Raw genomic sequence first — 24,310 nt, 5'->3', positions numbered from 1 at the left:
ATACCAGACGACCAGACCTGCCTCTTGAGAAAGCTATATGCAGGTCAGGAAGCAACAGTTAGAACTAGATATGGAACCATAGACTCGCTCCAAATAGGAAAAGGAGTACGTCAAGGCTGTATATTGTCACCCTGCTTATTTAACTTCTACGCAGAGTATATCACGAGAAATGCGGGAGTGGAAGAAACACAAGCTGGAATCAAGATTGCCGGGAGAAACATCAATAACCTCAGATATGCAGATGACACCACCCTTATGGCAGAAAGTGAAGAGGAACTCAAAAGGCTCTTGATGAAAGTGAAAGAGAAGAGTGAAAAAGTTGGCTTAAAGCTCAGCATTCAGAAAACGAAGATCATGGCATCTGGTCCCATCACTTCATGGGAAATAGATGGGCAAACAGTGGAAACAGTGTCAGACTTTATTTTTCTGGGCTCCAAAATCACTGCAGATGGTGACTGTAGCCATGAAATTAAAAGATGCTTGCTCCTTGGAAGGAAAGTTATGACCAACCTAGATAGCATATTGAAAAGCAGAGACATTACTTTGCCAACAAAGGTTCGTCTAGTCAAGGCTATGGTTTTTCCTGTGGTCATGTATGGATGTGAGAGTTGGACTGTGAAGAAGGCTGAGCACTGAAGAATTGATGCTTCTGAAGTGTGGTGTTGGAGAAGACTCTTGAGAGTCCCTCGGACTGCAAGGAGATCCAACCAGTCCATTCTGAAAGAGATCAGCCCTGGGATTTCTTTGGAAGGAATGATGCTAAAGCTGAACAGTACTTTGGCCACCTCATGCGAAGAGTTGACTCATTGGAAAAGACTCTGATGCTGGGAGGGATCCGGGGCAAGAGGAGAAGGGGACAATAGAGGATGAGATGGCTGGATGGCATCACTGACTCGATGGACGTGAGTCTGAGTGAACTCCAGGAGTTGGTGTTGGACAGGGAGGCCTGGCGTGCTGCGATTCGTGGGGTTGCAAAGAGTCAGACACGACTGAGAGACTGATCTGATCTGATCTGATGGTTTTTCCAGTGGTTATGTATGGATGTGAGAATTGGACTATAAAGAAAGCTGAGCACCAAGGAATTGATGCTTTTGAACTGTGGTGTTGGAGAAGACTCTTGAGAGTCCCTCGGACAGCAAGAAGATCCAACCAGTCTATCCTAAAGGGAATCAGTCCTGGGTGTTCACTGGAAGAACTGATGGTGAAGGTGAAGCTCCAATACTTTGGCCACCTGATGCAAAGAAGTGACTCACTTGAAAAGACCCTGATGCTGGAAAAGATTGAGGGCAGGAGTAGAAGGGGACGCAGAGGATGAGATGGTTGGATGGTATCACTGCCTCAATGGACATGGGTTTGGGTGGACTCCAGGAGTTGGTGATGGACAGGGAAGCCTGGCGTGCTGCGATTCATGGGGTCGCAAAGAGTCAGACACGACTGAGCAACTGAACTGATACTGATATCCATTATTAGCCAGTAAATATGTAATTCATTGGAAGGATGAATGCTGAAGCTGAAACTCCAATACTTTGGCTATCTGATGAGAAGAACTGACTCACTAGAAAAGACCCTGATGCTGGGAAAGATTGAAGGTGGGAGGAGAAGGGGACGACAGAGGATAAGATGGTTGGATGGCATCACCCATTCAAGACATGAGTTTGAGTAGCTCTGGGAGTTGGTGATGGATAGGGAAGCCTGGAGTGCTGCAGACCACAGGGTTGCAAAGAGTCGGACACAACTGAGCGACTGAATTGAACTGAACTGAAATATATAATTAACTGGAGGAGTTAATGTTCACCCTTAAGGATAGAGTTTATCAGGATCTATTAATATCTATTAATATATTAAGTAAGTAAAGTAGCTCAGTCGTGTCCAACTCTTTGCAACCCCATGGACTGTGGCCTACCAGGCTCCTCTGTCCATGGAATTTTCCAGGCAAGAGTACTGGAGTTGGTTGCCATTTCCTTCTCCAGGGGACCTTCCCGACCCAGGGATCAAACACGAGTCTCCAGCATTGCAGACAGATGTTTTACCGTCTGAGCCACCAGGGAAGACGTTAATATGTTAATCTGTTAGTATATATCTATTAATATCTATTAATATAAGGAAAAACACTTACGCGCAAAAATAGGCATTTTCTAGTAGATTTACAACAAACAGATCCTCACATTCAGGTCGATCATTTATAAGATGCCATCAGTGATCAGTGTATAAACATTGATATTAACAAGTCATTTGTGACATATATTACAAGCATGTATCCAAATACCCAAAGGACTATAACTTAAACCATGAGTTCATTTATTGAGCAAATGCAAAGAATGGCTTTCACCTTATAGCTAAGGCTTAAAATACACTTTAAAACTTTAAGTCCTAACGATCTATAAACTTAAAAGTACGTTTATGTATAATTTGTAACAATATGGGGAAAAAATAAAGTTAATCATGGCGATGTGTCTTAATCCAAAAGTTAAAAATCCAAATAAATTTCACATGTGGATTAAGTGGGTTTTCTTTATTCAAGTACATATTTTGACTATAATACATGACAATGGAAAACCCACCAGATAAAGTACTGTAGTCTATCATTTGGTGTATTTCTAGGATGATTTTTCAGGTGATTCTTCAGGATCTGACATCAATGCCTAACACAGGCTTTCCAATGCCAATGTGTGAGTTCTAGAAGCCAGTGCCTCTATGTTTCTTCAGATGCCATTTTCTCCCACCTACTTTCTCCTCCATTACTTACAAAAATCCCACCCTAAAACTCAATCTATGTCATTAAATTAACATAATCAAATATTAGTATGCATTTTCTCACAAAGATAATAGTTATTAAATGAGAGTCAACTTACTATCTCCTTTTCTCAAACTTTTGAAAGATTTATGTACTCTCTAAAGAGTCAAAGTACCATACAACACAAAACACGCATAGAACCTTATCACCAGGTTCACATAATATGCTGGAAATTGCTAAAGTACTCAAAACCTTAATTCTCCTGGGAAAGCAATTCTCAATTGGAAACTACAGTTTACAAACAGAAGGCTGTGCTTTAATAAGTAAAAATTAGTACCTGATTTGGTATAAAGCAATTGTGAGATCTTTTCTCATTAGTAAAGTGCTTAATTAAGAAACCTTTTCCAGTACATAACGTGTCAAAGGCACAAAATGTCTTTGTCTCTCTCTTCAAAACATTAGTTTCTAAAACTACAGTATTACTAATTTAAATTTTACTTAATCAGTAAGTTTTACTGTTTTTTTTTTCTATCAATAACAAAAACAAACTACTTGAAGAAAAACATTTAATTTTTATTTTCAAAACTTTGCCACAAACATACATACAACATTAAATTTGATGCCCTTGTGAGCTGTCCATGTGCCATGAAGTACTTATGACAAAAAACATATGTATGCTTTAGGATAAGAGTTAAAAAGGAATCAAGATAGCTTCCAAAAAGGGGGAGGAGAAGGGGAATCAATAAATTAGAAGTCATAGCTTTCATTTTATAAAAAATAGTTTGAATAATCTTCTTATAAATCTTTAATGTTTACAAAAGCAGGAAATACATTTAAAATAGTCTTTAACACAGATTCATTAGCACAATGTGGTTACAGTCAGAAAATAACAACTAAAATGGTATTTCAGTAGTTTACATTCTCATCTCAGCAAATTCCACATAACATTTTACCAATTTGCAATTCAAAATAAGATTTAACTGACAAGGCCAGACTAGTTGTGGATAGTACATGAATATCAAGCTATGTTCCACTTATCATATTTTACCAAAAATTTTAACATAGCTCAATGATAGGTACAATAACAATACTTGACTGCATGGTTATCACCCATGACTACTGCACTGCAGCTTAAAACATGCTTTGGTCAGTAAATTAAAAAGATCTATAAATCAAATAACAAGACCAGAAAAGTTATTTTAGTACCAATTCCCTGAACTTAAGTAAACTTTAAATACATTGACAAGGTAAGGAAAAAGTATATTTAAATATACAGAGAGGTTTCTATATTTTTAACCATTTGGCATTTTATATTAATAATTTCCTGTTTAAAATAATATTTTATACTCCTGTACACTGATTATCATAACTCTCTGAGTTAAAACTAAATTAGAGTTACCTTCCTAGAATGTCCAGTTGTGAATGCATTACTTGTCTCTTTTGCATTTCCATGAAGATGGTCCTTCATCCTGTAATTTTTTAAGTTTTGGACCAAGAAAGAACCACCAACCAAATCCAATCAAAACACAAATAACAGATTCCACATAATAACCATCCAGTGCAGTAACACACGAGCCACCGAGTTTTTTGCAAAGCTGTAAAAATAAAATTATAATAAATACTCCACAATTTCAAAATGGAAGTATTCAGCACTTTATACGTTTCTACTTTGTGATTTAAAGGATTAATCAAAACACTTTTGTGCTCAAACATTTCATTCAAGTGACAAAACTAGTTAATGTATCTTTTTTTTAATGTTAGATATATTTTTTATTACTACCCCCAAAAAAGAGGGGAACTGTTATAGAATTAAAGAGATGTAACAGGAAAAATAATAAAACACAGTAAAGGGAACTTATATGGACCCTAATTTAAATAAAACAACTATAAAAAGAAAAAAGGTATGCACTCAAGAAGTATTTAAGGATACAGGGTCATGCTCATGTCACAATGTTAAGTAAAATTTTGTTGTTGTTGTTCAGTCGCTAAGTCGTGTCCAACTCTTGGACCCACAGATTGTAGCCTGCCAGGCCCCTCTGTCCATGGGGTTTCCCAGGCAAGAGTATTGGAGTGGGTTGCCATTTCCTTCTCCAAAGTTAATGTATCTTAATCTGTCTAATGCTACTAAGAGTATTAAAAACAACTTTCAGCTCTTGCTGTAAACAATATTCATTTTCAAGATACAGCTTTTCATATTTGGAAGTGTGCAGAAATTTTCAATGAGTTTACTCTAGAAGTGGGTTAATGTTACTTTGAAATAATTTACCAACGAACTACTAACCACTCAGTTTTAGCTCCATTTGTAACATGAAAGCCAATGGAATTTCCCTTCTATCATTATAAAACTTTCATGTACTAATATTAAATTCCTATTGTATAGGACAATGGTACACAAGGTAGAGGAGATTCCTTCCTTGCTGAGAAGGAACTCCAAGTGAGCTACTTTTACTGATTTGAGTGTGTTATACCCTCAGTTACGGTGGGAAAGAAAAAAACTATTAGAGACTGGGCAGATATGATTTTAAAAAGATGAAGTACCTCTAGAGGCAAAATGAGGAAATTAGTATCTTAATATTCTCTTACTATTAACTAAAATTGCAACTTACTTACCTCAACAGCATCAGGTGTTCGGCAATTCTGGTTTGATGCTCCTACACACTCTTTTACTGTGAGGGGATCTACCAGCCAAAGAGCTACCGTAGAAGGCCAGTTTCCTCCCAGGTTGGACACAGTATTTAAAAGGGTCATATATGTTCCGCCAATAAGTGGATCACTAACCTTCGCATTAAAAGCCATTATGGAAACATACATGCTGTACAATGTAACCTACAAGGAAAACATAAAACATCTTCAGGACAACTAAACTTTAGAAAGATATGGTCTAAATTAAGAACATTAAAAGCATAAATCTGAAAATTAATTTTCATGACTCTTTTTAAACTCAAACCAACAAATATTTATTGAGGCCCTGCTACAGGCCAGGCTTTAAGTCTGGTCACAGTAATACAAAGATGAATAAGATACAGTCCTTCTGTGCCCTTGAAGAATTTATTCTAAGCTGGGAAAACGGGCATAAATAAATACAATTAAATGTAGTAAATACTGTAAAAAGAGGAAGTGCATACATCATGCTATCAGGGCCTAAATAAATAGGAGATTAATTCTATCACATGTATTCAAGGAAGGCTCAATTGAGAATGACAAGTGAGGTGGCACTGAAGGATGCATACAGTAATAAGCAAAACTTCATATTTATACCATACCTAAAGATATCATATGTGTGGATATATGTATTATACATGTAAGCACTCAAATATTCAAAGGTAATATGAATATATAATTATATGCATATAACTTTCTTATATATAATTAAAAATTTACATGACAAACTGAAGAGGAAAATCTCCTTGAGAGGCAAAAAGTGCTTAAGCAGCAAGAATTAACCCTCCATTTAGGAACATGAAAACACAGGTTCGATCCTTGGTCAGGGAACTAAGATCCCATATGCCATGGAGCAGCTAAGTCCGTGTGCCACTACTACTGAGTTTGCACACTCTGCAGCCCATGCCACAACTAGAGAAGATCTCAAGTGCCACAACTAAGATCCAAGACAGCCAAATAAATATATATATATGTGTGTGTGTGTATATATATTTAAATCCACAAGGTTTAAAGTTTACTAATTTCTTCAGTATCCAATTCATGCATAAATCTTAAAATTTATTATCATTATTTTAAGGAAACTGTAGAAAAACATCTTTATTTTACACAGGACAGTTTACTGCCTGGGAAAAACTACTGCAAGCTTACCTGATGTAACGCATAACTCAGCAGCACTACAATATAGTAATATATAGGGAATCCCCCTTGATGTTCTACTTTAGGAGTCCACCAGACCAGTAGAGCATATTCTAATCCAAACAATAATCTACAGAATAAGAAAGAAAGGTGGAGTTGACTTCTATTTTAGGTTAAAAAAGAATAACAGAAACAGAAATCTGTGTGCCTACCATATGAAAGAAGCCTGAATCTAAAACCTGTTAGGAAGTTTAAAAGAGATGAAAGTGCATATAAATGATACAGAAGTTAAGATGTTTTTCAAGCCTTTTACCATTTACACTCTATACATAGACATTAGTGATACTGATGACTGTTCCTCATTTAACCTCTCTTATTTAGTAAGGTTTCATTTCATTTTTACCTGTAGGGCATGGCTTTGTAAAATATGTTTAGTGGCTGGGGACCTGCAGTGTATCTGCTGATAATCAGAGGCAATATTATTTGCAAAGGAACCATTGGAACTGCCAGTAAGGCTAAATGTTCTTTGGGTACTCCCTCTTCTACCAATTTCAGTCCTGTTACTGCATCTGCTGCTGAAAAACCAATCTGCAATATAAAAACAAAAAAATATTTTAATTTATGACTTATGAAATATTTTCCTCCAAGTATACGTAAGTAATTTAGAAACCTCAGTCTTATCAATGACTCATGCCAGTTAGAAGTAAGTATCATATCTGGTACAACAAGCAAGTTATGGAGGCATACTTAGCTCTATGGTCTACTTACAAATATGGAGTGAAAACAAGTGAAAATTCAGCAGTCTTTGAACTGTAATTTTAATTACAATTAAATTTCCATTTCAAAAATTTCTGTCTCACAATCAACAGTGTTCAAGTCTAAACTTACTGCTCTGTATATTTTAAGTTTAAAAGAAAAGCTCTGGACTCCAAATAAATCTGGTTAAAATGAAGTATCATTGCCACATACCATACACATTTTTGATGATTTCTGACTGACAACAAAAAGTCATCTAGCTTTTCAAAAGTAATTCTAAGAAAACATATCTAAGAGGTTGATTTAAATGATGGATAAAAAAAAAAAGTATGCTTAGATTAATTCTTAAAAACAACCACAAAAAAAAGAGTAAGAATGCTAAAATATTGTAGTGTGCAAAGTTTGAGGTGAAACAAGATATTTAGATGGTCTCAAAGTACTTCCCTACAAATGAATTTTTAATTACAAAAGGAAAAATAGTAATCTTGCAATGTATTAAACAAGGTAATCAAGGTTAACACAATAATTAATGGTTAAAGGGACATGATATGGCTCCTGATAAACTTCCCTGAAGATTCACAGTATTATTTCTGTGATATTTCTGACATATATTCACAAAATGGACCTAAACATGAAGAAACATTAGACAAACATAAACGGAAGGCCTTTCTACAGAATAACCGGCCTGTCTTCTTTAAAAGTGTCTAGATCACTACATACCACTATATAGATAGATAACCAACAATGACCTACTGTAGAGCACAGGAAACTCTACTCAAAATTCTGACAACCTATATGAAAAAAGAATCTAAAACAGAATGAATATATGTATATGTATAACTGAACTACTTTCCTGTACACCTGAAACTAATACAACATTGTAAATCAATTATGATCCAATAAAATAAAATAATATTTTTTAAAAGGTCCAGGATGGACTTCTCTGGTGGTCCAGTGATAAAGAATCCCCCTGCCAATGCAGCGGACACTAGTTCAATCCCTGGTCTGGGAAGATTCCACATGCAACAGAGCAACTAAGCCCCACAACTACTAAGCCTGTGCTCTGCAATACTGAAGCCCAGCACCCTAGAGCCCAGGAGCTTCACTAAGAGAAGCCACCACAATGAGAAGCCTGTGTACTCCAACTAGAACATAGCCCTCACTCGGTGCAAATAGGGAAAGCCCATGCAGCATAAAAGACCCAGCACAGCCAAAAATAAACAAATAAGTAAACTTAAAAAAAAAACAAAAAAAAAGTGTGCCCAGAAGGTCATGAAGAACAAAGAAGGGCTCATACCAACTAAATGCAGTATGTGATCCTAAATTGGATTGCTGGCCAGAAAAAAATTAAGTTATAAAGGCTGCTCTAGGGGATAACTAGGGAAATCTGAATACGGACTATGACTAGAAAACGGTATTGTGTTGGACTTCCTTGGTGGTAGTGGCTAAGAATCCACCTGCCCATGCAGGGGACACAGGTTCAATCCCTGGTCTGGGAAAATCACATATGTTGTGGAGCAACTAGAGCCCAAGCACTGCAACTACTGAGCCTGTGCTTTAGAGCTCGTGGGCCACGAGTACTGAGCTGGTGTGCTGCAACTACTGAAGCCCATGCTCCACGAGAGGAGAACCAACTGCAGGGAGGAGCCAGCGCACTGCAACGAGGAGCCAGGGCACTGCAACGAGGAGCCAGGGCACTGCAACAAGGAGCAGCCCCCACTCACTGCAACTAGAGAAAGCCCGCATGCAGCAATGAAGACTCAGCATAGCAGAAAATAAATAATTTGCTAAAAGGAAAATGGTATTGTATCAATTTAAACTTCCTGATTTTTTATCAAGTTGTGGCTTTGCAGGACGAAGTCCTTATTCTTAGGAGATACACTACATACTTAAAGTATTTATGGATAAAAGGGCATGATATGTACAAATTACTATCTAATACTTCATAAGAAATATGTAAAATAACATAATTTACAGAATAAAAAAGTAGACCTAACTATTAACAATTAATTATAGAATTTGGATAAACATATGGGTATTCCTCCAATTATACAAGTAAATTTTCAGTAAGTAAAAATATACAAATAAAAAATATTTTAACACTAAATATTACTTCAAATACTTTAACTTCTCAGAATGAAGCCAAAGAGCAAAGTTCACACACAAAAAATTAAAAGTCAAAGATATTTCATACTTTCTCTTCCCAACTTAAAAGTGGTGTAGGAGATATCTGCAATACATACATCCAACAAAAGCCCTCATATCCAGGATACATAAAAAATAAAAATTCTACAAATTTAAAGAAAGGGGGAACTCTGGATATTCAAATGGCCAATAACCATATGAGAAGATGCTCAATTTCTTTAGTCATCAGGGAAATTAAAAATTATAATCCTAATGAGATGCTATGACATACCCACCAGAAAGGCTAAAATTGAAAAGATAATACTATGGTTTCAAGGCTGTGTAATGACTAAAACTCTCTAACAGTGCTTGTGGTAGGGAAAATTGGAACAATCACAAAACTGTTTATAGTATAGACTATGCATTTCTTATATTAATGCATATAGACTATGCATTTCTTATGGCCCAGCAATTCTACTCCTAGGTATTTACCCAGCAGAAATGTTTACCTACATTCACCAAAAGTAACGTACACAAAAGTTCACAGAAGCACTATTTATAATGGTCCAAAAGTAGAAATAACCTAAACATCTCCTGATATAATGGGATAAATAAATTGTGGTATATTCCTACAAAGGAATATTATAAGCAACAAGATGAACAAACTATTGCTATAAATAATATGGATAAATTACACAAATATGATGTTGAGTAAAAGAGTACAAGAGCCAGACGTAAGAAAACATACTGGATACTCCACTTATATAAAACTGGAAAGTAGGGAAAACTAATCTATGATGTTAAAAGTTAGAAGAGACGTTACTTTTAATGAGGTTTACTTTAAAGGGGGAACATGGAATTCTAGACTCTGTATTTGAAGCAACTCCTTATATATTGCTGCTGCTGAGTCACTTCAGTCGTGTCCGACTCTGTGCGACCCCCATAGACGGCAGCCCATCAGGCTTCCCCGTCCCTGGGATTCTCCAGGCAAGAACACTGGAGTGGGTTGCCATTTCCTTCTCCAATGCATGAAAGTGAAAAGTGAAAGTGAAGACGCTCAATCGTGTCTGACTGTAGCGACCCCATGGACTGCAGCCTACCAGGCTCCTCCGTCCATGGGATTTTCCAGGCAAGAGTACTGGAGCAGGGTGCCATTGCCTTCTCCTGGTGACAGTATAAATTATAAAATCTTTTAGAAAGCAATTTAACAATCATACTCACTGAATCTACTGGAAGGAAAGAACCTAAGAATCTACTGGAAGGAAATATTCAGAACACCAAAGAATTACACCCAAATATATTCACTAGTACAGTTTTGTAATTAAAACACATGGCAAATTAAATATACAATAATAGAAAAAATTAGTAAATTATAGCACATTTATATACTGTAACAATTTATAGTTATTAAAAAGTATGTTATCAAATATTAATGATATAGGAATATGGAATAAGAATAACAAGATAAAAATTACATACAATTTCACTTTTAAAGTATTTGTGTGTATATATTAACTATAGCTAATGTATTAATTATATTTATACATGTAAAGTGTGTATATACATGTGCATGCACATACATATACCTACATAGGGGAAAACAGAAATATACCAAAAATATTACCAATGGTTATCTCTAAATGATGTAATTAGATAATACATTATAATAGTATTAACTTTCTTGAATCTTTGAAATTAAAAGACACTTACTCCTTGGAAGGAAAGTTATGACCAACCTAGACAGCATATTAAAAAGCAGAGACATTACTTTGTCAACAAAGGTCCATCTAGTCAAGGCTACGGTTTTTCCAGTGGTCATGTATGAATGTGAGAGATGGACTATAAAGAAAGCTGAGCACTGAAGAATTGATGCTTTTGAACTCTGGTTTTGGAGAAGACTCTTCAGAGTCCCTTGGATTGCAAGGAGATCCAACCAGTCCATCCTAAAGGATATCAGTCCTGGGTGTTCATTAGTAGGACTGATGTTGAAGCTGAAACTCCAATACTTTGGCCACCTGATGCGAAGAGGTGACTCATTTGAAAAGACCCTGATGCTGGGAAAGACTGAGGGCAAGAGAAGGGGACGACAGAGGATGAGTGGGTGGATGGCATCACCGACTCAATGGACATGGGTTTGGGTGGACTCTGGGAGTTGGTGATGAACAGGAAGGCCTGGTGTGCTGCGGTTCATGGGGGTCACAGAGTCGGACATGACTGAGTGACTGAACTGAACTGAACCTTTTAGCATTTTCTAAAGTTGAACCTTAAGTTTAAACCTTCCTAAAATTTCCTAAAAACCCAACCCTCCCTATCAGAGAGGGAAAACTCACTATTTCAAAACAATGAGACTATAATTTTTACTTTAGTGTTATCAAAATATAGCTATGAAAGTGTTTATATAGATAGGTTTAAATATATAGTTCAAAAATCCTGTAACCAATTTTATATTTTAGGAATAATAATTCTAATAGTTCATTATAACAAAGTATACTTACCTTTCTTCTAGCATAATCTCTTTAAAATATTTTAGAAGTATAAAAAATTAAGACATCTTAATAGAGAAAACATATAGAATTGTCACCAAAACATCCATTTGTTTGATGGTATATTTCTTTTTAACATTTTGAAATAGTTCAACTGATTTTTAAATAGACTTCTAATATTCATTTCCATATCTTTGTAAATTACTAAGTAAGTAATTTCAATACCTTTGACATTAAGTATATACTCATTCTAACAGCAGAATGCTGTTAGTTTTTCATAGCATTCATTTCCCTTCCGAGCATTAATATCATTCATTAAAAACACTGACAATGACTAGAAGTACTTCAAATTGGCATAATTTTTTCAAGATCTTAAGACATTTAGCTTAGTTTGAAATTATGTCTGATTTGCTATCATCACATCTGTTTAAATACATTTAGTAAATAAAGTATATTAGTTATCATTGTTAAATTCTAGTATTAGTGAAAAGGGACTTATGAAACAGCAGCAGAAGTATTCCATGATATCGGTACTTGTAACAGAATGGGGGATTTGCTTTATCAATCTCTTACCTTTGCAGTTAGAATCAGAAGGCAAAATGTCAGAACTGCGGGCATTTTTACAATTGCAAAAAGCAGCTTGTAAGTGTCTGTGATCCCTTGAGTTTCTTCTTTTCCTACTGATACTTCTTTGTTTTCTTTTTTCAGTAGGGCAACTAAAGTTGTTGTTATCAAAAATACAGTTCCCCAGAAGAAAAGGAAATCTGAAATTTAAAATGTTTTATATCTATAATTAACATGTGAAATAATGTACCTTCACTGATACTAAATAATTCTGTACACAATTTTTTCTCAACTAAAATCTGTTAAAAAAAAAAAAATCAACACATAGGGCTTGTCATTGGCACCAGACCAAGCACAGCAGATACAAGACATTACACAGACCCAGAACAGACAGCGATACTTAACAAGGAAAAAGGAAAGGGTTTAGTGGGTTGAATGAAATAAAAGTCTATTATGTCATTTTATTTAAGGGCAGGAGATGATTTCCATATCCCATAAGATCTATCAGTCATAAGAAATTCTTAAGCACCTAAATCATTTCAGTTCTTTATTAAATTTTGACAACTTAGACAACAAACATGATCATTTACATTAAATTTTCTGCCTTTTGTTTTTAAACTTTGTTTTTAATCTGTTTAAGAATATTCTCTTTCAATTCTGTGATACATAAACATAACACACTCTTTTGGTTGTTTCAGTGGAAGAGAGCTGGGCCACTGGCCAATATTTTAAACAAGCAGAGAGAGTGAATAATGTTCTGGAAGATTCTGCATAATAGCTAAAAATAATATTAATAATAGAGGCACTATTTCTTGAGTGCATACCATGTGCTATAAATGTGCTAAGCAGTTTACACATTATCATTCCCTTTACTACAACAACACAATAGATGAAGTTATCACCAGTCCCAATTTTCAGATGATGAAACAGGCTGAGAGAAGGCTGAAACATTGCCTGAAGTTACATTTGAAGTCAGCGCCTCATACAACCCATTTTAAAAACTGTATCTCCTTAACTACCATGAGAATGCATCTTATTTTATCTCTATGAAAATGCATAACTCTCTCTCGGTTCCTTCATTTGTAAAGTAAGAAGACTTGCCTAGAAAATTCCAGGTGTTTTCTAGCTCTAACATTCTGGAACTGTATTACATGTGTTTGCTTTTTAGTTTATTGCTAATGCAACACAATCAACTAACTGTTCATGAAGTCTAGCCATCTTTTTCCAAAAAAGGTAGACCTTCCTTAAGTCAAGGTTTTCCTCTATTAGTCTTGTTCTGCTGTGCTAGGTAAAGGTAGCTACTACAGTTTAAAACTCACTTATGATGAAGGCAAACAGCATCATAGATCAACTTAACTCACAGTATAGATCAAATTCACCTTAGTATTTAAATAATCCTTTCTTACCTGTTTTTTCATTTGATTTTTAAAAAAATGTTATATATTCTTATTTATTTATTTGACTGCACCAGGTCTTAGTTGTTGCATGTGGATCTAGTTCCCTGATCAGGGATCAAACCTGGGCCCCCCGCATTGGGAATATGGAGTCTTAGCCACTGGACCATCAGGCAAGCTCCCTATTCCATTTGATTTTTGTAGTCAACATGTGAGACAAGCAAAACAGGCATTATTACTATGAGAGACAAGGAAAAGCTCAGAATATTTAAATCTTTGCCATAGGTCCAATTAAGAGGCAGAACCTAATAAATCTTCTGATTTGGGTTCCATTATTTCATACTGCTTATATAAAGTTTTTTGTTTTTTTTTTTAATACTGTTGAATTAAGAATCTACTAGGACTTCCTGGTGGTCCAGTGGTTAAGAATCTGCCTACCAATGCTGGGAACATGGGTTTGATCCCTGGTCTGGGAAGCTTCCACATGCAGTGGGGCAACTAAGCCCATGCATCACAGCTACTGCAGCGCACATGCCCTAGAGTCTGTGCTCTGCAACGAGAAGCCACAGCAATGCGAAGCCGATGTACCACAACCAGAGAGCAGCCTGCTCACTGCAACTAGACGGCACAGCAACAAAGTCCCAGCACAGCCAAAACTAAATCAATACACTTAAAACATAAAAAGAATCTACTTGAATTGGCTAATTAGTCTCCAGAAGCGTAACCAAAAATGAGGCTCTGCTATTCAAATTATGCAAATAAAAAAGCTAAATCTTCTCAAACATACATGGAAATTTGTATTCTGAGATGAATTCTTCTCTCCATAACAGGAATTTACACAGATGGACCCCAACTTATGAAGGTCTCACTTGAGATTTTTCAATTTTATGATAGTGTGAAAGCAATATGCCTTCAGTAGAAACTGCACTTCAAACTTCGATCTTTTCCCAGGCTAGCAATATTCATTATGAACCTCTGCTGTGAAGTTGGGCAGCACCTGAAAGTTACAGCTCCCAGTCAGCTACACAATCACAAGGCTAAATGCACCACCATTCTGTACCCAGACAAGCACTATGGTTTTCACTTTCAGTACAGTCTCAGTAATTACATGATATTCAACACTCTGCTATAAGACAGGCTTTGTGTTAGATGATTTTGCCTCACTGTGGGCTAATGTAAGTGTTCTGAGCACGTTTAAGGTAGGCAAGACTAAGTTAAGACTTAAAAATTTTCAACTTATACTGGGCTTACTAGACATAACCCCATCAAAAGTTGAGAAGAAGCCATCATTAATTCTAGGTATCAGAAGAAAAACAGGAAACAGGAAAAACTGAGATTCCTAAATGCAAAGGTATTCACTTTAAAATGCACTAATAAATACATATCTTATGATTAAAGCTCATTAAAATAACATCACAACATAACTTCTAGTTTGTATTAACATAGTTTTGAAATCTAGTTCAAAACCAATGAACAACAATTTAAAGATTATTCTTACAATTAAGTGAGGCTAATGTTCATTATTTTTGCATTCTTAATTTCGTCTGTGAAACTGACAAATAATGACATTTATGGAATATCATCTGTAATATTTATTCTCATTAAAGTTCTTGTTCATTATTTGATTTAAATGAGCAATTCAAGAAACCCTGAAAAAAGCTTTCACTGTCACCAGAAATTTCAATTAACGGTCTTTATAAAAATCTTAAGTGAAAATTTAAACTTTTAAGTTATATACTACTTTCAGCAAAAAATTTTTTAGTGTAGTATTTTTTGTTTAGTGTATTCTCCCAGTTTTAATGAACAAAATCTTTATCTAAATTTAAACTCTTTGATCCAGTGCAAAGAGAGAAAAAAAATTAATAAGAACAAGTTAAACAGGTTCAGTATTGTTTGCAGATAAGCTTATGCAACAATTCACCAGTATTCATAAAGGATGTAACAGTCAACTCCTGAATGTCTATTATGCCAAGGCAAAACACAGGACAGTGCAGTTAAGTCTCCAAATCACTCTCTAAGACAAGCATTGTTATTCCTACTTTATACTCAGTGAAAGAGAATCACAAACCAGAAAGTACCAGAGGGGGGATTCAAATTCAGATCTGATTCTGAAACAAGAATGCGTCCCATTATATTCCTCAGATGCTCACACACACCTACTGCAAGGAAGCTCTCTTCCGATCAGACAGACAGACCTGAGGAAAAAGGTACTGATTTTAGCTCCAATTATGAAGTCTGGAACGTAGATACTGGAGCAAACCTTCAAGGCTTTGGACCAGGCCTCCAGATCCTCTGTGGCGTAGGTTCATTCTCTTCCACCATCAGAAAAGGTAGAAAAATTAAGCAGTCTGATAAGAACCATCCTTGGATCAGAACAGCTTCTCTCTAACTCTCACAGTGTGGGAATTAACCTCAGTCCTTCAGAAGTCAGTGGCAGGAAAACAAACTTTCAGTTACTGTTTTACATTACCATCAGGCCTTCCTTTTATCTTGCTTTCAGCACAGCTTTCTCTGCTTCACAAGTCAGAGTATGAAGGGACTTTAGACAGCTATCATCAGTCCACTGCTCTCACTTTCACCATGGAAGACACTGAAATAGAAATACTATGTATCTGGCCCTGGGTCACTAGCTAAGTCTCAACAAAAAACAGAACTTTCTTCTATGTCACAAACCACTCCCTTAAGCATTTTCTCAAAACATCTATGCCAAAGAGCATTCCCAGAAAATGCTGTTTTGATTATACAATATAGTATATCTTATTTGAGGATTAGAATTTTTGAAAGACAGCATGCAATGGAAAAACTGACTAAACACAAAGCTAATTTTGAAATCTTCATAATCCTTTGGTTTTCCTAACCCCTTAGAGAGGTGCCATGTTTGAGATCACATACTTTTTCATTAACTCCAGCAATGTTAGGTTCACCTCTGGGGTAGAAGAAATGGTTTCTTCAATCAAGCACCCGATTAAGCAGCTGTCTGGTTATCAAGAGCCCTATTGTTCCAAAACATTAAACTCAGCCCAGGATGCAAAACTGAAGCTTAGAGACCAATAGATGCAATGCTCCCATCTCATGCTAAATCTGGAGCATGTATCACTGAACAGAAGAAAATGAACCACTCTTTCCATGTTTTAAGGGCTTCCCTTGTGGTTCAGCTGGTAAAGAATCTGCCTGCAATGTGGGAGACCTGAGTGCAATCCCTGGGTTGGGAAGATCCCCTGGAGAAGGGAAAGGCTACCCACTCCAGTATTCTGGCCTGGAGAATTCCATGGACTGTATAGTCCATGGGGTCACAAAGAGTTGGACACAACTAAGCAACTTTCACTTTTACTTTTCCATGTTTCAAAATATGTTCAGGTCAAGCACAAAATCCGTATTAATTAAACATACATATATATCTCTACTCTGATGCTATGATAGGAGGCTCTTGCATTCAGTTTTTGTACAACCTATATCCTGACACCCCAAAAATCACTTTTTGTAAGATGAAAGCTGAATTCTGACTTTTTAAAACAGTTGACAGTAAGTAGTCCAAACTATCGCATGAAGATGCAGGGTACATGAGAATAGCTAAAATGAAAAATAATAACAGGAAATGCTGGCAAGGATGCAGAGAAACTGAATCGCTCATATATTGCTGGTAAGGAGAGAAAATGATACAGCCACTCCAGAAAAAATTTGGTCAGTTCCTTTCAAAACTAAAAATGCACTGACAAATGAACCAGCATTTGCATTTCTGGGCACTTATCTGAGAGAAATGAAAACTTATTTGCACATAATAATCATCAAAAAACTAGAAACTACTCAAATCACCTTCAACAAATGAGTGGTAAAACAAAGTGTAGTATGTAAAAAAAAAAAAAATGGAATATTTCTCAGCAATAAGACAGAACAAATCACTGATCCATGTAACAACTTGGAAAAACCTCAAAGAAATTATTCTAAGTGAAAAGAGCCAATTACCAAAGGACATACACTAAATGATTTTACTTATGTAACATTTCTGAAATAACATAACTATAAAGATGGAAAACAGATTAGGGGCTGACAGGGATTAGGGATGGAGAGGAGGAAATGGGCATAGCTGTAAAGAAACAACAGCAAAGTATATTGTGGAGAAGGTACAGCTGAGTATTTTGATAGTGGTGTTGGAGGTTACATAAGCTTAAATGTGATAAAACTGCATACAGCAATACAAACATAAATGAGTATAACTGTTGAAATCTGAATAAACTCTATGGATTGTACCAATGTCAATTCCTTGGTTTTGATACTGTACTATAGTTATATAAGATTTTAACAGTGGAGGCTAGGGAAAGGGTGCATAGGACTTCCCTAAACATTTCTCTGCAACCTCCTGTGAATCTATAATTATTTAAAAATAAAGTTTTTAAAAACTAGTGGGAAATTTAAACGAGAAAAAGTTCTACTAAAAGTTCTATGATTGGGCTAGGAATAAGAAATGCAGGTCTCAACACAACACTGTAAATCAACTATACAATAAAAATTTTTAAAGTAAAGAAATGTAGGTCTCAAACCCATGACAATATAAAATATCTAAAAGGAAAGAAATCCTTAGATGTGCTGAAATCATGTATTCTATAGCTTTAACTGATAACAACTGAAATTCAGCTATCATGTTCAAAAGTAAAGGGGAAAAAATGAAATTTAAAAAGTTTTTCTTATTTAACACCAAACCAAGAAATAGAAATCCTAGAAGGTTACAAACATCTTGCTTTCTGAATATGCACCCTTTCCTTAATAAATATTTCAGCATGTACACTGACATATAAAATACATATTTGTGATCTCCCATACCAAGATATGAGTATGGGAGATCCAAGGCAACCCACTCCAGTATTCTTGCCTGGAGAATCCCATGGACAGAGAAGCCTGGTGGGCTATAGTCCACAGAGTCACAAAGAGTTGGACACACTAAAGCAACACGGCATGCATGCACATATATATATATATACACATATATATATACACATACACACACACATTGTAAGATATAAACTCCACAGTAAAAAATACAATGAAAAGAACATGAAAAATGCAAGATTTATCCCAAATTGTATTTAAAAGAACAGATGAAATCAGGGGTTTTATATTTTTCATTTTCTAGGAGAGTATCTTGTATTAAGTCTATTTTGCTTTCTCCACTGAAGAGTTTTTAGGAACACTATAAATCAAAGTAGAAGACTGTAATTAGTGAGGTTCTATAATTCTTTTATTGATGCATTTACATACTAAAGGCTAATTCAACTGGCCTCCAAGTATATTTCAATGAAATTGGAAGTGAAATTCAACATATACCAAATAAGACATATACCAAATAAAATCAAATGCATTTTTAGTTTACAGTGTATTTTGTAAATTGGCTTTTATGCACCCCATCCACAAAATTTCACAGTTCTTTACTGGACAAAGAAAGCTTATAGTACCATTTCTCTTTTGCTTTGTTTTAAAATTTGGGGGTATGGTCTCCAGCTTTTAATATTTAATATCTCCTGAATCTTGTAGCCCCAGTTGTTGTTGTTTAGTTACCAAGTCATGTTGGACTCTTTTGCAATGCCATGGACTGTAGCCCACCGGGCTCCTCTGTCCTTGGGGATTCTCTGGGCAAGAATACTGGAGTGGGTTGCCATTTCCTTTTCTAGGAGATCTTCCTGACCCAGGGATTGAATCTGTGTCTCTCGCGTCTCCTGCACTGGCAAGGTTCTTTACCACTAGCGCCTCCTGAGAAGCCCAGACCTGAGGCTACCTACCTGCCTTTAAAAGGGCATGAGTTTTTCAGGTCATCATTGTCCTCTCCAATAACTTGCACCAGTCTTGCACCAGATCATTTTAGTTGGCAAAACTCCACTATAAATTACTTGTGGGCAGAGAATGGCCAGGTTTTAGTCATCAAATTATAACACCTGTCATATGACTAGTACTAAAAAGGGAATCAATGCTAAGTAAACAAAAAGATGTGGGTCACTTTAAAAACAAAATAACAAAAACCCCTTAATCTGTCACTTCTGGGCATCTGGCATTCTGGGAGCATGCTGATGTTTTTTTTTAGACATCAGCAGTCAGAGTGCTGATTTCTCCGGCAGAAAAGCCCAATCAGCATATCTTATATTTAGGTTTTGAAGCTTTCCTTGAAGTTTTTCCTAATTTTCTGACAACTGAAGGAAAAACACCAAATAAACACCGGACACTTATGGCTTAGCAAATCTAAGCCATAAGTAAATCTCTAACTAGCCAATTAAGTTTCCTTATCAGTTTCCTCATCTATAAGAATGAAAGGACTAAAATACATCATTTCAAGTCATAAAACTTTATGTTGTAATCTCTGTGTTCTTCTGGGTTACTCTCGTATTTATTCAAACTTAAAAGGTTGTCTCTTTTTGCTACTAAAGATCCTTGAAAACCAACGGGGCAGGACCAAAAGAAGGTTACCTCTGGGTTAAGGACTGTCCTGTATTCCTGAAGGAACCAAAAGGCAATCTCAGCATAATTAAGTTTTTCTTTCTAAGGGATTCTATTAAATATTTTCATCCTATCCTTCCATTCTAAATTGACTATTTAGATTACTACTTTCTTGATGTAAAAACTGTTCTTTCTGATTGTATTCTATCTCTATGTATGTGTAGCTCAAAACAAAGTTCTAATCACAGAATATATTTCAGAATTAAAAAAAAAAATTATGCCTCTTTTAAAATTTCTCGTTTTCTAAACAGTCACCTCAGTGTTTGCCTCTTCTATTACCTGAGCGACTGTATTTCCTCCATGATTCTCTCTGTGCTAAATTTCTCAAAGCCACTGGTTCTTCTTAGTTATACTAAGTTCCCCCACCCCCTCAAAAAAAAAAAAAAATTATAAATGTGGTATGTACAGTTGTACAAATAAGAATGAAAAAAGCAGGAATTCTTCAACTCTTATTAAAATGCTTGAACCCAAAACAGCAATATACTACGGATATAAAAGCTCAATTAAAAAGTAAGTTATTTTTACAGTTTCCTAGAGAACACAGTTCAAATTCAAAAAAAGACAGCTATTCAAAATAATAAACCAGTGTAAATAAAAATCTAGTGGTATGTCTCTGATCTTCCCAAAGGGGCATGGCTGTGGCTGAGGGAGGATATAGCCATAATGGTCCTTGAACGGATAACTGCATTCTCTGGAAGGATACTGTATGAGTCACTTAGTTAACACACAAGAAAGCTCTAACTTACTCAGTAATTTAGGTTCCATGGCCTCTTCAATCTTGATTTCTCTACTGAGGCTTTCTCGTAATAAGGAACACATCATCCTATTAGCCTTTTTTGGTGATATGAACCGTCCAATAAAAAACAAAAAGCAAAACACGTAAAAAGCAACAAGGTGCTGATATGATGCATTCACAAAGGATTTCTGAGCAGAAAATTATCCATAGAGCAGGAGTGCCACCCCAGAACACTAAGAGACAAATCTGGCTAGGTGCACAGCAGTATCACTCAACTATCTTCAGCCTTAAACCAACTAAGAAAAAGTATAACTATTAGTATTATCAGTAATAGTGGCTCACTAGCAGTTTAAAGTAGAAAGGGGGGTCCCTGACAGGGTGTAGGGATGTGGAGGGGGTGTATACGATTTCAGAAATACAGTTGTGAATCCTTTCCTCCCTTCCCTGAATGTTGTAACCCTTAAAATGCCCTTGCCACTCACCTTGTTGTTGTTTACTAAGTCGTGTCCAACTCTTTCGTGCCCCATGGACTGTAGCCTGCCAGGCTCCTCTGTCCATTCCCAGGCAAGAATACTGGAGTGGGTTGCCATTTCCTTCTCAAGGGGATCATCCTGACCCAGAGATTGAACCCTCATCTCCTACATTGGTAGGCAGATTCTTCACCACTGAGCTTTTTAAACTTTACCACTGTCTTTTTATACTTCAAAAGACAATCATAAACTCATCCTAAATTCATCATCACTACCAGAATTAAGAACTCTATTACCAATAGTAATAAAGAACTCTTATTATGAATAGTCCCAGTGTTATTTTTGATAATGGCAATTTTACACTGTTTCTTAGTTCTTAGGAAAGTTAAAAAACAAAAAGAAAACCAAAACACAAAAAAACAGAAAACATTACAGGGCTATGTGTTATGCTCATGTAGAAAGAAGAGGAAATCTATAGGATTAACAATTTCCTACAGGACAAACTTTAAACTCTTACTGGTAGCAATTAAACAATTCAGTCAACAACCTTCAATTTGGTCACAACCTTTCTTTCAGCACCATTTCCCAAAAGCAGATGCCACAAACCAGTGCTTCAGGAATTTGGAACACTGTATGTACTATCTTGTATCTTTTGGTACTTTGCTGCTTCACTGTATTTTCAGCTGGTGTTTGGTGGCTTCTGGGAACTTTACTTACCCACATCATGAAATCTTATTCAGCAAGGGCAAATGTAAAGCCTGACTCTCACAAGTTCTTTTTGAGGGCTGGAATTGGCTTTAATCACAGAAGGCCCTTTGAACTCTGTCACTTAGCCCACTCACTAATGTTTGAATGGATTAACCCTGTTCCATTCATCAGAAGACTAGATGAGATAGAAACAGGGTCTTGGTATAAGAGTAAGGGTAGGAATGGACTAGAAAGCATGGAGCTAGAAATCTCAATCTAACAAAAGACAAAAGGAAAATTATAGAGTCAGGCTGGGTTCATGCATTCACACCAGCCAGACTTTTAAAAAATGTGCACCTATTATTATGCAAGCACCAAGGTATCCCTAGACTCAGAGTTTTGTTTGCTCTTACACAACAATGTTTATTGGATGAGCTGCCTTTCCCTAATCACTTCAGAATACAGATCAATTATGACTGCTTTAATGTAATCATTCTGGCTGAAGCTCATGTTAGCAGAACAGATAACTTACCTCCGATCATCTCCCATAATATGATTTCCAGTTCATTAAATAACGGTTCTAACACACACAGTCACACACACTGTCAAAAGGATTTATAAACGTACAATAAACCCAACAGCACAATAAATACACTACCTGAAAGAGTGACGATCCCCCTGGGTTGAGGCTCAAACCGCAAGTATTTGTTACAAAAGTCGGCAGATTCAAGGGCCAAAAACAAAACATTGCCCAAAAAGTAGCCGGCTGTTTGGCCCACTGAATTACAAGTAGAAGCATAACCCACGTTTTCCCGGGATAACATAGTTAACGCCCAACCATCCACAGCGATGTCCTGGGTGGCTGCCAGGAATTCAAACAAAAAGAAAGTCACAGTGAGAGCAACCACGTCGGGGGTTCGGCCATCTGTATTTCCGAGCAAATGGTCCACTTGAGTAGACAGATATATCATGAAGAATCCCAATATATACTGTGTTGGGACAAGCCAAGATTTACGACGACCAAAGTTCTTAAAGTAAACCGCATCAACCAACGGGGCCCAGAGCAATTTGAGACTGAAAGGCCAAAAGACAAAACTGAAGAACGCTTGATCTGTATAGCTAACATTTTTGCTCTGCAAAATGAGTGGGATGCTTCCCGCCAAGCCCAGTGGAATGCCCTGAAGTACGTAAAGAAAGAGCAACAGCAAAATACTGCTCAATTCCGCCCGGCAGCTCCGTGGGGTTTTTGAGAAATCAACAGTGCTGATATCCCGAAGAAGAGCTTCTTTGTCCCCTTCCCCGCCCACCACCTCCGGAAGATTATCATCCCAGCAGCCCGGCGGCAGAGGACCACTCTTCAAATCTAGAGAGTGGTTGAAAGTCCCTGGCCTTCGTTGCCGACTGCTGTCCTTGTGGGAGACGGTGGGTGACATATCAGAGACGATGCAGAGCCCCGTTTGAGGGGGGCCGGGGCTGAGCGTCTTGGATCCGTCTAGTCCCAGGTCCAAGGCTGTCGCTCTGGACCGGGGTCTCTATGGCTCAGGAAGGGGGGCAGGGCGCGGGTTGATAAGGGCACTTCTTACTGTGGCCCGCAGAGCTGAAGCCGGGAGCCAGTCCGCTGGCTGCAGGCCCAGGCAAAACCCAGGTAGGCGCCCCTTGGAGCGGCGTCAAGGAGCCTGAAGAAATCCCCCGGGCAGTCGCGCCGGGGTCTAGGCTGGAGGACGGGGCCGTGGTGCTGCTATGGAAACGGGCTCCTAGCTGCGGCGAGGCCAAACGGCTAGTCCAGCCGATCCACGGTCCTCTCTCGCCGTCACCAAAAAAGCCGACAGCACTTTCTCCACCGGACACCATAGACATCTGATAACTTCCTGTCTGGAGCTTCAGGAAGTGGTCCTAGTCTCAAATAAGTCCTGAACCCGCCTCCAGGGCAAGCCAATCAGGAGACGCTCTCGTGGCCGAGTTCGGAAACAATGCTCGGTAGGAACCTGAAGCCCGAGTGGCCGAGACCTCTTGGGAGGATTAACGCGAACGCACCGTGCAGCCGGGGCGGGGCATCGCATGAGCTCCGGCGCTGTGAGCGCATG

The 24,310-nt window shown here is 37.1% G+C and overlaps 1 protein-coding gene across 2 annotated transcripts; it reads right to left on the bottom strand.

The window, feature by feature from the left end:
* Positions 1-3,286: 3,286 nt before the first annotated feature.
* Positions 3,287-24,213, bottom strand: SLC33A1 (solute carrier family 33 member 1). Of its 2 annotated transcripts, XM_061417875.1 has the most exons (6): positions 22,885-24,213; positions 12,469-12,659; positions 6,936-7,120; positions 6,545-6,662; positions 5,345-5,560; positions 3,287-4,329 (listed from the first exon to the last, which is right to left on the bottom strand). In XM_061417875.1, the coding sequence occupies exons 1-6, from the start codon at positions 23,657-23,659 to the stop codon at positions 4,162-4,164; spliced, it is 1,653 nt and encodes a 550-aa protein (XP_061273859.1). In that variant the 5' UTR covers positions 23,660-24,213; the 3' UTR covers positions 3,287-4,161. The 2 variants fall into 2 exon arrangements, with proteins under 2 accessions (XP_061273859.1, XP_061273866.1); XM_061417882.1 differs by lacking the exons at positions 6,545-6,662; positions 12,469-12,659.
* Positions 24,214-24,310: the final 97 nt, after the last annotated feature.

This window comes from Bos javanicus, chromosome 1 (genome assembly GCF_032452875.1).
Source record: "Bos javanicus breed banteng chromosome 1, ARS-OSU_banteng_1.0, whole genome shotgun sequence".
NCBI classification, from domain to species: Eukaryota; Metazoa; Chordata; class Mammalia; order Artiodactyla; family Bovidae; genus Bos; species Bos javanicus.
Note: the sequence above shows the minus strand (reverse complement) of the source record. Positions and strands in the feature narration are given on the sequence as shown.